The following is a 12,402-nucleotide window of genomic DNA, read 5'->3' on the forward strand; positions in this document are numbered from 1 at the left end:
AATTTGAAGTTTGATGGTGCTGGTGCTGTGCCATGGTGGGTAACCTGCCGCTGGTGAGGCCAGCATCCCATGTGGATGTCAATTAGTGCCCTGGCTACTTCCAGACCAGCTCCCTGCTAACGGCCTGGGAAAGCAGTGGAGGATGGCCCAAGGCCTTGGGCCCCTGGATTTGGTCTGGCACAGCCCCGGCCCCGTGGTCATTTGGGTGTGAGCCAGCAGATGGAAGGGGTCTCTAATTCTTAACTTCCAAATAAATAAAATTTTACAAAGAAATAATATCCGTGGTGCCTTCTCACACCCCCAGACACACCTCACGTCTTCCTGAGGCATTTCCTGCCGAATTCCTCGGGGCAGGCACAGCTGCACTAGCTGCCGCTGGGAGGGCTGCCTCTAGCCCCATCTACACAGTTTCCAGGCCAGTTCCCACTAATGTGCCCGCGTGTGGGGGCAGAAACCAAGGGCCCGAGCCTCCTCAAGCTGACCTACCGGCTCCCTGCTTAGGCAGCTCCCAGGACGGAGGAATCCCAAGCTTTTGTGATTTGAATCAGGGACAGGCATGGAAGGAAGCTGCCACCCTCATATACTGTTACTGACATCTCTGACTCCAGTTAGTAAGTGGCGGTAAGAACTGCCCCTTCCGCTGCTCCCCAAATATCCAGGTGAGGGAAGGGCTAGGCACGCGGCCCGTGACAGGTGCGCTTGGGCGAGAGGTGCTCAGCCTGCAGCCAACCCCACCACTTGTCACCAGGACCATCTTGGGGAGCCTGGCTCCAGCCCGTGAGCAGCTGCCCCCTGAGGCACAGGGCACCATGTAGGCTCTCAGGATGCACAGGCAGAGTGGAGTCAGCTCCCCGCTCCCACCTCATCGCCCTCCAGCCCAAGCCATGTCCCTGGGCTCTCTGAGAAGACCCGGACACTGCCATGGCCAGACAGGATCAGGCAGCTTTGGCAGTGGTGCACACATGGAGACCAGGGCTGAGCCCTCCATGCCAGGCTCGCCACCACATACAGGGTCCAGGCTGGCAGTGGTTAGGGTCTGCCCAGCTGCCCCTGGGCTGTCACCAGGGATGAGTGATCAAGGGCCATGCTCACGTGGCCCCCGAAGCCTGCAATGGAGAAAGTGCTGCAGGGTTCAGGGAGGGGACAGAGAGAAGTAGCTGTTGCCCACACCTGCTACCTGGCTAATGACACACGGTGGAAGTGTGGGTGAGGAGTCCCACACCAGCTGTATGCGCTGAAGAGACAGGTAGGACCAGGTGGCCGCACCACAGCTCAGGAGCCCTCAGAATTGCCCCTTGTGGTCACCTCGGCACGGGATCCTCTCCAGCCACACTGCACAGAATCTGTGGGCCTGCAGGTGGCTCATCTTGTGCCTGGGGCCGAGTCAGGTGGGCACAGGATGAAGGGGAGGGGGCAGACACCGAGTACTGGGGGCTGCAGCTCACACTTGCTGTTTCAGTACAATGATCTGAAACACGAGGAAGCCAGGCCTGCCACGCTGACACCTGCCACCACACACGTCATCACTCGGGAACTTCTCAAGACGCCCAGTCCATGTCACTGTCTCCCAGGCCCTGGCTGGGGTGAGCCTCCCACGAGGACCCTGGAGGGTGTGCATGCCTGCTCGCTTGTCTTCCACTGGACATATGGGGCCCCTGGAGCCTCGGCCAGGAGGGAGCATGACGTAGCTGGAGTCCTCCAGGGCTGTCCAAGCTTCTCCCAGCAAGCCCCTCACTATGCAGAGGGCTCCTGGGACCACAGGCACACAGGAATCCTACACACCATCACCTCCATGCGGCGGCCTCGCCCGCCCTCCTCACTGGCTCCTAGTTGGTGCACTCGGGGGGACCTTTAACATTTTCCTCCCACGGTGTTTTCTAGAAGGACAGGCAACACCTGGGTTCCCCGGGACGCCCGCTTGCACCAGCAGGCCCGGCATGAGCGCAGGCCACGGTCAGCATGCTGCTCCCTCAAGGCACCCAGGCTCATTCCTGGACAAGCAACACCACTCAGCCCCTCCCCGACTCCACGGCGAGCAGGCAGGCCACGCCGCCACAACAAAACATACTTTTTTTTTCTCCTTTCATGAGCTTTTCCTTCTCCCGAGTTTACTTCCTGAACCAGAGGAAACAATCAACAGGAGGGGGAGGCCAGGCTTCTTCCCAAGGGAACAAGATTACGCGGGAACAAACATCCGAGCAGGGGAGCCCGGGGGGCCTTGGCACGTCCAGCTCAGCTCCCCACACCTGCTCCGCCCCAGCTGGGGCCTGGGACCTGGGACTGAGGAGCCTGAGGTGGTCGCGGCTGGCATGGGGCTGGCCTGATTCCCACACTCAGCAGCTTGCCTTCAAGGTGGGTCTTCCACACCCTTGGGCAGCCAAACCCAACCAGGACTGGGGTGCTTCTTAGACCCGCCTTGAACCTGGGACCTACGCATTCTCTCACTCAGACTTTTCCCCCTATTTACTCAAGAGTTGGACAGAGAGGCAGCCCATCTCCTGGCTCACTCCTCAAATGCCCTCATCAGCCAGGGCTGGGCAAGGTTCCAGAGCCAGCAGCCCGGAATCTGCAGGGTTTTTCTCCCCACCATCCCTAGGTGGGCAGAGGACCACATCCACTCCTCCCGAGTGCTAGCCAGTGGGAAGCTGGGGGTGGGGAGGTTCGGACGTGCAACTTCAAGGTTGTGTCCAACGCTCACCCTGGGACCACACACGCTTCGTGAGGTGTCCTCCGGGAGTGGCATCACTCTGTCCACCCAATGGAGTGGGTCAAAGTGGAGCAGGTGACACAGGGGACAACCCGGAAGGCGGGAGAGGGAGGCAGCACAGAGCCATTCCTGTCTGTGAGGACAGGAAACAGTGGGAAGAGAGGCAGGCTGACGAGCACAGGATGGAAGAGAACCTGTCTGCCCTACCAGGACTTCTGAATTTGACTTGAACAAAGTGGCACTTATGCTTTAAAAACAAACAGCGGCGTGGCCTAGTGGCTAAAGTCCTTGGCTTGAGCGCGCCGAGATCCCATATGGGCGCTGGTTCTAATCCCGGCAGCTCCACTTCCCATCCAGCTCCCTGCTTGTAGCCTGGGAAAGGAAAGCAGTGGAGGACAGCCCAAAGCCTTGGGACTCTGCACCTGTGTGGGAGACCTAGAAGAAGTTCTTGGCTCCTGGCTTCGGATCGGCACAGCACCAGCTATTGCACTCACTTGAGGAGTGAATCATCAAAAAAGAGAAGATCTTCCTCTCTGTCTCTGCTCCTCTCTGTATATCTGACTTTCCAATAAAAATTAAAAACAAAATAAATCTTAAAAGAAAAAAAAAAACAGTTTCCCACACAGCTGAGGGCCCAGGAGCTGCCTGTCACCCAGCTCGCCTGGGACAGGCTTCTGGCAGGTGGCTACTATGCCCACTACTGCCCTATCGGGGGGCAGCTTGTGGATGCGGGTGCATAGTCCACCACCAACACTGAGAACATGGCACTGCTGCACAGTGGCCGGGGTCAGACACTGGTGGAGCAGGGAACTCGAGGGCCCCTGGCTTGTCACTTCTCGAGCCTCACAGGGCAGTGGCCAGGTTGTGCCTGCACGTGCACCTCAGCCAAGTCTGGCTTCCTTGCCTGTCAAGCAGGTCAGTGATGGAGGAGACTTCTGCAAGCATCTCCACCTACAAGCCTGCACTGGGCAGCCACATGCCAGGTGTGCCCCTGTCCTGCACGGACAGCTAACGTGGGCCTTGGGGGACAGGTTGCCCAGTCCCAGGTGGGCAGTGTAGTGGACACAGAATTCCCTGCCTGAGCTAAGCAGGAACAGCTGAGGCCTGGGTGTTCAGCTCCCAGCCGTGTCAAACCGCAAAGATGACGGCCAAATGGCAAACACTAAGCCGCCAATCCATAGCAGACCCTTACCCGCGAGAGGAGGGCAGGGCCTGGCTACAGGCAGGAGCTAGCACAAGACGCATGTGCCATGGGAGCACTTGTTTTACAGTAAGGAAGGGTGTGGTGGCCCTGACAAGAAGGGGGTATGGCTGGCGCTCCAGCCATGCAACTGTTTCCCAGCTTCTGGCCTGGGCGCTGACTGGGAGGTTCTGATATCTGCACTGCTGGCTCAGCCTGGCTCAGGTGGCTCACCACACCTGACTTCTGTGTACCTGGAAGCCTCAGCCCGTTGCCAGCCCCCCTCCAGGGCACCTGGAGCCCCAACTGGTTCCATATCCATCATCCCCATGTGTGTGTTTATGTGGGGCTCGTGTGTGTAAGGGGACATGCCTTTCTCATTAGGCTGGTATGGGAGCCCGCTGCAAGGAAAGGGAGTGGAGCCAGGTCCTCCAGTGGGCAGTGGGACAGCCGGAGGTGGCAGACTGCAGCAGTGTCTGGGAACTCGAGTTTAGCTCCAGCGTGACTCTGCCCTGCCCACGGATGACACCCATGCAGGAAAACCCAGGCGCACTGTCAGCCACATGCCAGTACAGTGCCACAGTCAGTGCCACAGAAAACACTCTGGCGTGAGCAGACACTACTGACCACTTTAAGGAAGTGTGTGCAAACGCTGGGAAAACCAGGGCAGCTGCCCGGCCGCCATGCTCCCACAGGATTAACCTCACAGTCCCAGACACCATCTACGACCCGCCACACCAAACTGCCCCACTGCCCAGGGTGGCCTGGTCACTCGCCATGCATCCTGCCCAGTTCCCCAGGGGTCCAGATGAGGCAGGTGGCCCCAGAGCAACCCAAGACCTGACATGGTTCTGCCTGGAGCCATGAGGGCTGTAACACCCACTGTCAGGGCCTCTTCCTGAGCCCTAGCAGCAGCCCCACCCGTCTGTTCTGCCCGATGGTCTCCTGTGTCTGCAACAGGCATTTCTCCCCCACCCCGCCCCCGGCAAGCAATGTGTAGTGCTCAGAGGCTTGCAACACCCAGCCGGGGCTGGCAGGTGCAAGGCAGAGCAGTCTTCATGACTTTATGGCCTGGCCCCTGGCTGCTGGGGTTGCAGTGTTGGCAGGAGGTCCCCAAAGAACAGCAGTTGCCAACACAGCTAAGCCCCTCACAGCCATGGCCCCACACTGCCCACTTCAGCAGCTCCACAGGGGCACTAAGGTTGCTGAGGGTGGAGGGTGAGGGATGGCATGGGGACAGGAAGCTGCCCTACCTCCTGGCACCTCACACGGGGCACAGGAAACCCACATTAACCACTCTAGCGAGTGATGGAAACAGAAGAGAAACCGGGGCTGGACCCCGAGGAAGCCCGACAGCAGGAAGCTTGTGGCTCCCCCATCCAGGCCCTCCAGACCCCTTCACTCTCCCAGCCCTAGGCAGCGACAGAGGCAGACCCAACTCTCCAAGCAGTGGTGACTTCCAAGGGACCCCACCAGTTCGGCACCAGAGGCAGAGCTTCTGGGACTCAGCGGGGGGTTCCATGGGCCCTGCCTGGCCTTGGAACTTGGTGGACCAGCCATGCTGCACCCCAGGGACAGTCAGCCACCTCCGGGCTAGGACATGAGCACCTGGGGTACAGGGGACGGGGCGGCCATGTGTGGAGATCTCCAGCTGCTGAGTATCCTCAAGCCACCAAGCACGCCCTCTGGCTAAGGCAGCCTCGCCCGCATGCCCATGTCAGGGTCCCACACGAGGTGGTCTCCCGCCTGCCACCAGGTCCCTCCCGCCACTGTCACACAGCAGGCCTGCACGGAGTTCCCGGATCACGGGAATCAACACACAGGTGGCTGTTCCCAGCCCCCTGCTTTCTGATTAAAATGACAGAACAGAAGCCTCTCCCAGGGTTTGCGACAGCAGGGCTCCAGCTGGTTTACCACTTGCTCTTCTCGGTTCCCTGATGTTGTGAAAGACAAGGGTGCGACACTGGGCACACCAGACTAGACGACATAAGCTCGTGGCTGTGATGGCCCTCAGTGAGGGCCAGCAGGGAGGCCCGCCAGCCGTGCTGTCCGCAGCTGAGAGACGGTCCCTGCACGCACAGCCTGTCTTGGGGCACTGCCTCATGACACCTTGCTCCCCTAGGCCAGCGTTATCGGTCTCATGTCTCAAGTCTCCCACCAAGGAGCTGCCTCCCTGCCGACACCTCCACTGTCCAGCAGCTAGTGTTGGAGGTGGCCAAGAACCGAGTCCTGGTGCCCCATGTCTGACCACCTGGATGCCAAGTGCTTGCCCAAGTCACAGACATGTACAAGGAGCCTCTTGGCATAGTCTCCCCCTGCCCACTGGGCCTAGGAGGAGCCATGCCCCACCAGCTAGGGGTGCCTGCTGGTTTCTGTTCCCATGGCTCTTTCAAAGCGGAGCTGGCAGGTCAGATCACTGTCCCCCATCCCAGTCAGCACTCTACAACCTTTTCAGGAATGGTTAGTGAAGACAAAAGACGAGGTAGTGTCAGGCATGAATCAGGTGACACAAGATGTGCCCTGGTGCCATCGATGGCCACCAGCCCCGATGGAAGGACCCGCCTCTGCATGCTGCACACTACACATCTGTGGTGCTCCCGGCCCGTGGGCACCAGGTGGGGCCTGGTAGATCTTTAAGGGAGGAGAAACCTGGGATGGCACAGCAAGACATGGTCCTAAGCCACAGCTATGGGGGATTCAATTACCTTGCCTTGTGCGTGCAGAATTCTAGAACAAGCTGGGGCTTGGACATGGTGGGCCCGTAGGCCAACTAGACAGCACACAGGGCTAGGGAGCTGGAACACATCCTGACAAAGCTCCAGGGGGCTTCCCACCCTGGGCCTGATCCTGACACCATGGATGGTCACTCAAGCAGCAGAGCTGAGGCCAAGGAGAGGCTCCAGAGCAGCCTGGATGGGCCCGGTGCTGCAGCCTAACGGCTAAAGTCCTCACCTTGCACACCTGGGGATCCCATTTGGGCACTGGTTCTAATCCTGGCAGCTCCACTTCCCATCCAGCTCCCTGTTTGTGGCCTGGGAAAGCAGTGGAGGATGGCCCAAAGCCTTGGGACCCTGCACCAGCGAGGGAGACCTGGAAGAGGTTCCAGACTCCTGGGTTTGGACCAGTGTGGCTCCGGTCATTGTGGCTACTGGGGGAGTGAACCAATGGATGTAAGATCTTCCTCTCTGTATACATGACTTTCCAATAAAAAATAATAAATAATCTTAAAAAAAAAAAAAAAAAAAGAAAATGGCCAGCGTGGACGTCAGGCAGAGAATTCAAGGGTCATACACAGGGGACATGCAGACTCGCCCAGAGGGAGGCGGTCAGTGGTCACCAACTGTCATGGCATGGGCTGTTCCTTTCACCCACAACAGTCCCAAAGGCTCAACCAACACTTGTCTGCCAAACCCACACTTGCATGCCAGTATCGAAGGCTCCGCACCCCAGAGAGAACGGGCTGGCGTTACGGTACAGCAAGTGGCCGCTGCTTGCAGCACCTGCATCCCATAGGATGCTGCTTCAAGCCCAGGCCACAGGGCTTCCCGGCCAGCTCCCTACCGATGTGCCTGGCAATGCGATGAAGCTGGCCTGAGCTGCCTGGGCCCCTGCCACCCATGGAATAGACTCCGGTGGAGCTCCTGCAGTCACGGCATACGGGGAAGAGAAGCAGCAGGTGTAAGATGAGTCTTCGTCCCCACTACCACTCTGCCTTTCAAATCAATACTTCAAACACAGTAACAGCCAACAGACAGGAGCACCTGCCCCAGCAGGCGGAGCAAGAGCGACCCGTGTCAAGGGCTTCCCGGAACACTTGCACACAGTGCTGGGCGCAACACTTACCAATCTGCAGCAGGATGGGTGTGACCAGCGCGGTCTCCATGGCGTAGCAGAACTCCCTGCCAAACATGACGGCCCCGTGCATCACCCACAGGCGTATGGGGATGCGGTCTATGGAGCCCTCGCTGAGGGTCTCGTCGCGGGGCTCGGCCTCTGGGCGCCCTGCCTTATGCAGCTCCGGCACGGACACGGGCAGCTCCTGAACTTGCATAGACTCGGAGTCGGCATTCTGCGGAGCCATTCTCATCACCCCCGAAAAATAGATATGTGTGTATATATATATCTCGATATATATTTACTCTACCTACATAAATAACACTAACATATATCTTCAATGATAAATTACGACGTCTTCTCTCTCCGCTTCGGGCGTTCCTCAGGCAGGTGACACCAGTGCTGCTCTCGGTTCGGCCAGCGATCTCAGGCTTGCCGTCGCTTGAGGCGTGCAGTGGAGCGCGAGGGCTTCTGGCTGGACTTTGGACATATGGCTGGCTGGCTTACTGCAAGTTAGAGTTAAAAATCCATAATGGCCATTCAGTTAATACCAGTTTCATCATCATTACGGAAGAGGTGCTGAAGGCGCTCTTCTTGCTGCAGTGTGGTGGGGAGGCGACAGACACAGCAGGTGCACGGACGATCCCCATCGAGCGACTGGAGGATCTGCAAGAGAGAAGGATGACCGACCATGCTCAGGGAGCCGGCCACAGCCCTGGCCACGGGGGCACAGTGGAGTGTGGTGACTGGGAGGAGAGGACTAGAGAAGACCACAGCAAGCCTGGTCCTTCGCCCAGGCACAGGATCACCCGTGGGTGCTGTGGTACATGAATGTTCCAGCATGGGTGGAGGGCTGCAGGAGAAGACAGTGGGTGAGGCAAGGGGTGCACAAGAGCCCGCCCGAGACTGTCACCTCCATCCTGCTGGGGGGCAGGGCTGGGCTGCGGGCTCCTTGCCCAGCTCTCCCTGCGCTGCTTCTGGCTGAGGCTAGAGGGTGATCCGTGTGAACACCCTCAGTGCTACGTGCCAGGGCTTCTGGTTGCCTGTTGATGCCTCTCCCATTTCCTACAGCCCCGGTGGAGCAGCCTTCCAGAGGCACAAGCTCCATCCCACCCCCCAGACCCAGTGTGGGAGCGTGGGTGTGACACTGCAGCCAGCACACCCACGGGGCAGCGGGGATGGCTAAAACAACAAAGCTCCCCCTCTGACTCAGGAGTTGTGGGGAACAGGGAGTGAGTCCCCACCTCTGCCTTAGGCGGGCTTGCTCCCAGCTGTGGTGGGTACCTGGAGGATTGAACCTATGAATGGGAGAGAGGGATGTGTGTGTGTGAATCCCTGGACTACTGGACAAAGGAGCAGCCTGCAGGGACCATTTCCCAGCTGGGAGAAAATGAGTCACTCTCCTTTCTGGCTCCAACATGGGACTGGACGCTCAGGGACCCGCCCCAGGGCAGATGCATGAGGATGATGGAGCTGCAGCCGCAGGTGCCCGATAAATCCCATCTCACCTGGAAACATCCAGGGCTCTATTTGTGGCCTCATGGCCCTCGCTACGTCAGTCCTAGACATGAGTAAGCTCTGCCCTGAGTCACTGCACTACCAGCTACGGATCAGACCACGCAGCCAGAACACACCTGAGTCCTCCTCATGACAAAGGTGGTGCTCCAAGCATGCCTCTGTTGTCACAGTGGGAGGCGGACAGGGAGGGAGAGGACACTCAACGGCAGGCACTGTGGTGGCCACTACCCTGGCACCAACAGCCCCCAGGGCTCAGAAACTGCACTCCCAGCTCCCCATCAACAGGGAAAGGCTTCCCTTGAAAAGGTTACCACACACTGAGCCAATCCAGCTACTCTATGCTTCCAATCCGACTTCCTGCTAATGTGTTTGGGAGGTGGCATGTGATGGCCCAAATATGTGGGTCCCTGCTACCTGCTGTGGGAGACCAGGATGGAGTCCTGGGCTCCTGGCTTTGGTCTGGCCCAGCCCTGGTGGCCTGGGCCATCTGGGGAGTGAAGCAGCAGATAGAAGAAACCCTTGCAGCGCCCACAACACCTGCCCTTCAAATAACTAACTAAATGTTTAAATCCTGTGGGCCGCTTTCCGCTGCCTCTTCTCCATTCTGTCTGGTCACTCCATCCATGCTCACGGCAGGAGCAGGCCCACGGTCATAGCCTGATGACCTCGGAACAGGGTGGTGCCAACAGGTCTTCAGAGTAGCCGTGGAGTATGGGCCTCAGTGGTGATGGCACGGTGGGGGAGTTACTGGCAGCCACTTGACCACTACTCTGCTCCCAATCCACTTCGCCAACCTCCCCCAGGGCACAGCTGGAGAGTGCCTGGCCAGGTCCCAGCCATGGGAAGGTGACCAGTGAGGCTACAAGCTCTTCTCCAATGCCCACGGCTGCATCCCAGCCCACGGCTAGTGCCGGGGGGCGCTGCTCTGAAATGCCAGCTCTTCCTGCCCCAAGGTGCCTCCCGGAAAGCAGCTGTCTAGTCCACAGAGCCCTGGGTCGAGCTATGCCCACAGGTCACGGTCAGGGTGAATGACAGGACAGCTCGGGCAAAGGAGCCTCGGGAGTCCATCGATGCAGGACAGTCTGCAGGTGAGATGCCCGCAGGGCCCAGGTGTGACCAAGAACATGGCCTGGGACTGTGGGCGCTGGGCAGCCCCGCCCCGCACTCTGCACTGTCCAGGCTCCGCAGGGACGGAGCGGTGACCCTCGCAGCTGGGCACCCGCTGCTGGTTGCCTGTGTTCCTCACACTCTCCCCAGGGCTCACAGGGAGACCCCACTTTCCCACAGCCCTCGGCGCCCTGCCTCTCTGCCTCTCCTCTCCCACAGCTCAAGTCACCCACGACTTTTTGGAGGAGCTTCTCAAGGCTCCCCGGGGCCCTTGAGAACAGGGCGGCTCTGCCACAGCAGCAGAAGTCCTGCAATCCCACCTCTCCTGGTGCGGCTCCCTGAAGGCGCCCGCAGCTTCCAGGCCTGCCTCACTTACTACCCCTCTCCTGCTTTGTGGCCAGCTCCCCTGCAGGAGCCGGGAGGGGTTTACTGAGAGCACAAGGATTTGGACGGACGGATGGCCGGCCACCTGGCACATGCTGAGGGGCTGCGTGCAGGGGAGGGCTGCCTCCGCCCTGCCGGCTGGGCCTGACAGCAGAGCCGACAAGATGGGCAGGAGGCGGTGTGGGTTTACCTGTTACTCAGGAAGTCTGGGCATGAACACAGCTCCCCTTCCTCTAGCAGCACAGATGCGGCCAGCAGATCCTACGCAGGCAATGCCACTGTCATCTATAGCGACGAGAATGACAGAGTGTTAGCGTCCTGCACGCGGGGAAGCAGTGGCCAGCAGGCAGGCCCATGGATCCACCCACAACGACGGCCTTCTAGACCAGAGGATGGCGTGGGCTGACACGGCACCCCTGGAGACACACTCTGCCTCAGCGCCTACGGCTGGCTGCACCTGCCATGGCTACCGTCACGTGAGGTCAGCTCACACGGGTGTCAGAGGAACAAAACGCACACGTGTCAGGTGGAACTGCTGCAGCGGGGAGGGAGAGGCGGCGGTGGCCTGTCCTGAGAGGAGAGCTGGGGGGGGGGGGCGGGGCAGCCAGCAACCTTGTCCCCTCCCCCACCGCCGAGTGCCTCCCTTCACGGCCATGGCTAAGTGGGGGTTCCCAGGACCCAGAAACAAGGGGCTTGGTGCTTCCACATGGGTCTTTACAAAGTTGGCTGGTTGGGCAGGCCCTGGAAGGCCCAGCCAGCTTCACCTGCTCCCCACAGCCATGTGGCGGCTCCTTGGACCCATGTGCAGCACTTGTGCCAACTTTGCCTCCCCAGTGCTCTGTCCTAGGCAGAAGCGCAGTCACTTGGCTCACTTGCCCTGCTCCCCAGATTTTCCTGGTCACCCCTGAGTCCAAGTGCAAGTACTCAGAGCATGTGAGCTGCTGAACTGCTCGGGGCAAGCGCAGTCCAGGCCCCGTGACATCCCTCAGGGGCCTCCCGGGGGCTGGAAGCTTCGCATGCTCCTCCAGTCCACTCACAACTTCCCCACATCACAGGCGCTGTCCAGCTTCCGTCCCGACTGGCTCGTCTGGACACACGAGAGGTGGCTCTTACAGCTGCGCAGGCACCACCGTGGTCCTGCTCAGTCCAAACCAACTCGGCTCCGGCCTGTTCCTGGGGACTGGCCAGGCTGCCCCTCCCCAGCACCAGGACGCTCCCTACATGTCCTCCCAACATGGGCCCTTCCCAGGAGCTGTGGGAAGAAAAGGGAGGAACGGGCAGGCCAGCAGGCACCAGATACTTCAGCATTTTCAGAAGGAACCCTTGGCCCCACGGGGCGGCTCACTGCCCAGCGATGTCCGTGAGGCCATCTGCCCAGGTGCAGGGCTTAACGTGCCCTTGTCCTTCACCCAGGAGATTACCCCCTCCACCATACCCCCAAGCTGCTCTGAAGGCAGAGAAGCTAAGAGTTAGCTGCGAGCCTTCTAGAATCTTCTATCCCAGGACCTGTGCTCTAAGTCCAGCTTCTCAGCACAGCAGCAGGGCTCGGCGGGGAAGCTGTGTGCGACCTACTCCAGGGACAGCATCCGCACGAGCAAGGCGGGGCTGCCGCAATGAACGCGTGACTTCCCACCGCATGCTGCCCTTAGGGGCAAGGCCTGCCTGTGAACCC

The 12,402-nt window shown here is 59.7% G+C and overlaps 1 protein-coding gene across 1 annotated transcript in view; it reads right to left on the minus strand.

Annotated features, from left to right (window-relative positions):
• SLC45A4 (solute carrier family 45 member 4) overlaps nt 1-12,402 on the minus strand; it is a 49,511-nt gene that overhangs the window by 14,857 nt on the left and 22,252 nt on the right. The window contains exons 2-3 of the mRNA XM_040988569.1: nt 10,921-11,015; nt 7,731-8,387 (exon numbers count right to left, since the gene is read on the minus strand). Coding sequence (XP_040844503.1) covers nt 7,731-7,974 — 244 coding nt within the window. The 5' untranslated portion in view covers nt 7,975-8,387; nt 10,921-11,015. The remainder of the gene's footprint in view (nt 1-7,730; nt 8,388-10,920; nt 11,016-12,402) is intronic.

The sequence above is a fragment of the Ochotona curzoniae genome, unplaced genomic scaffold, assembly GCF_017591425.1.
Source record: "Ochotona curzoniae isolate NIBS_2020 unplaced genomic scaffold, NIBS_Ocur_1.0 contig_4917, whole genome shotgun sequence".
NCBI classification, from domain to species: domain Eukaryota; kingdom Metazoa; phylum Chordata; class Mammalia; order Lagomorpha; family Ochotonidae; genus Ochotona; species Ochotona curzoniae.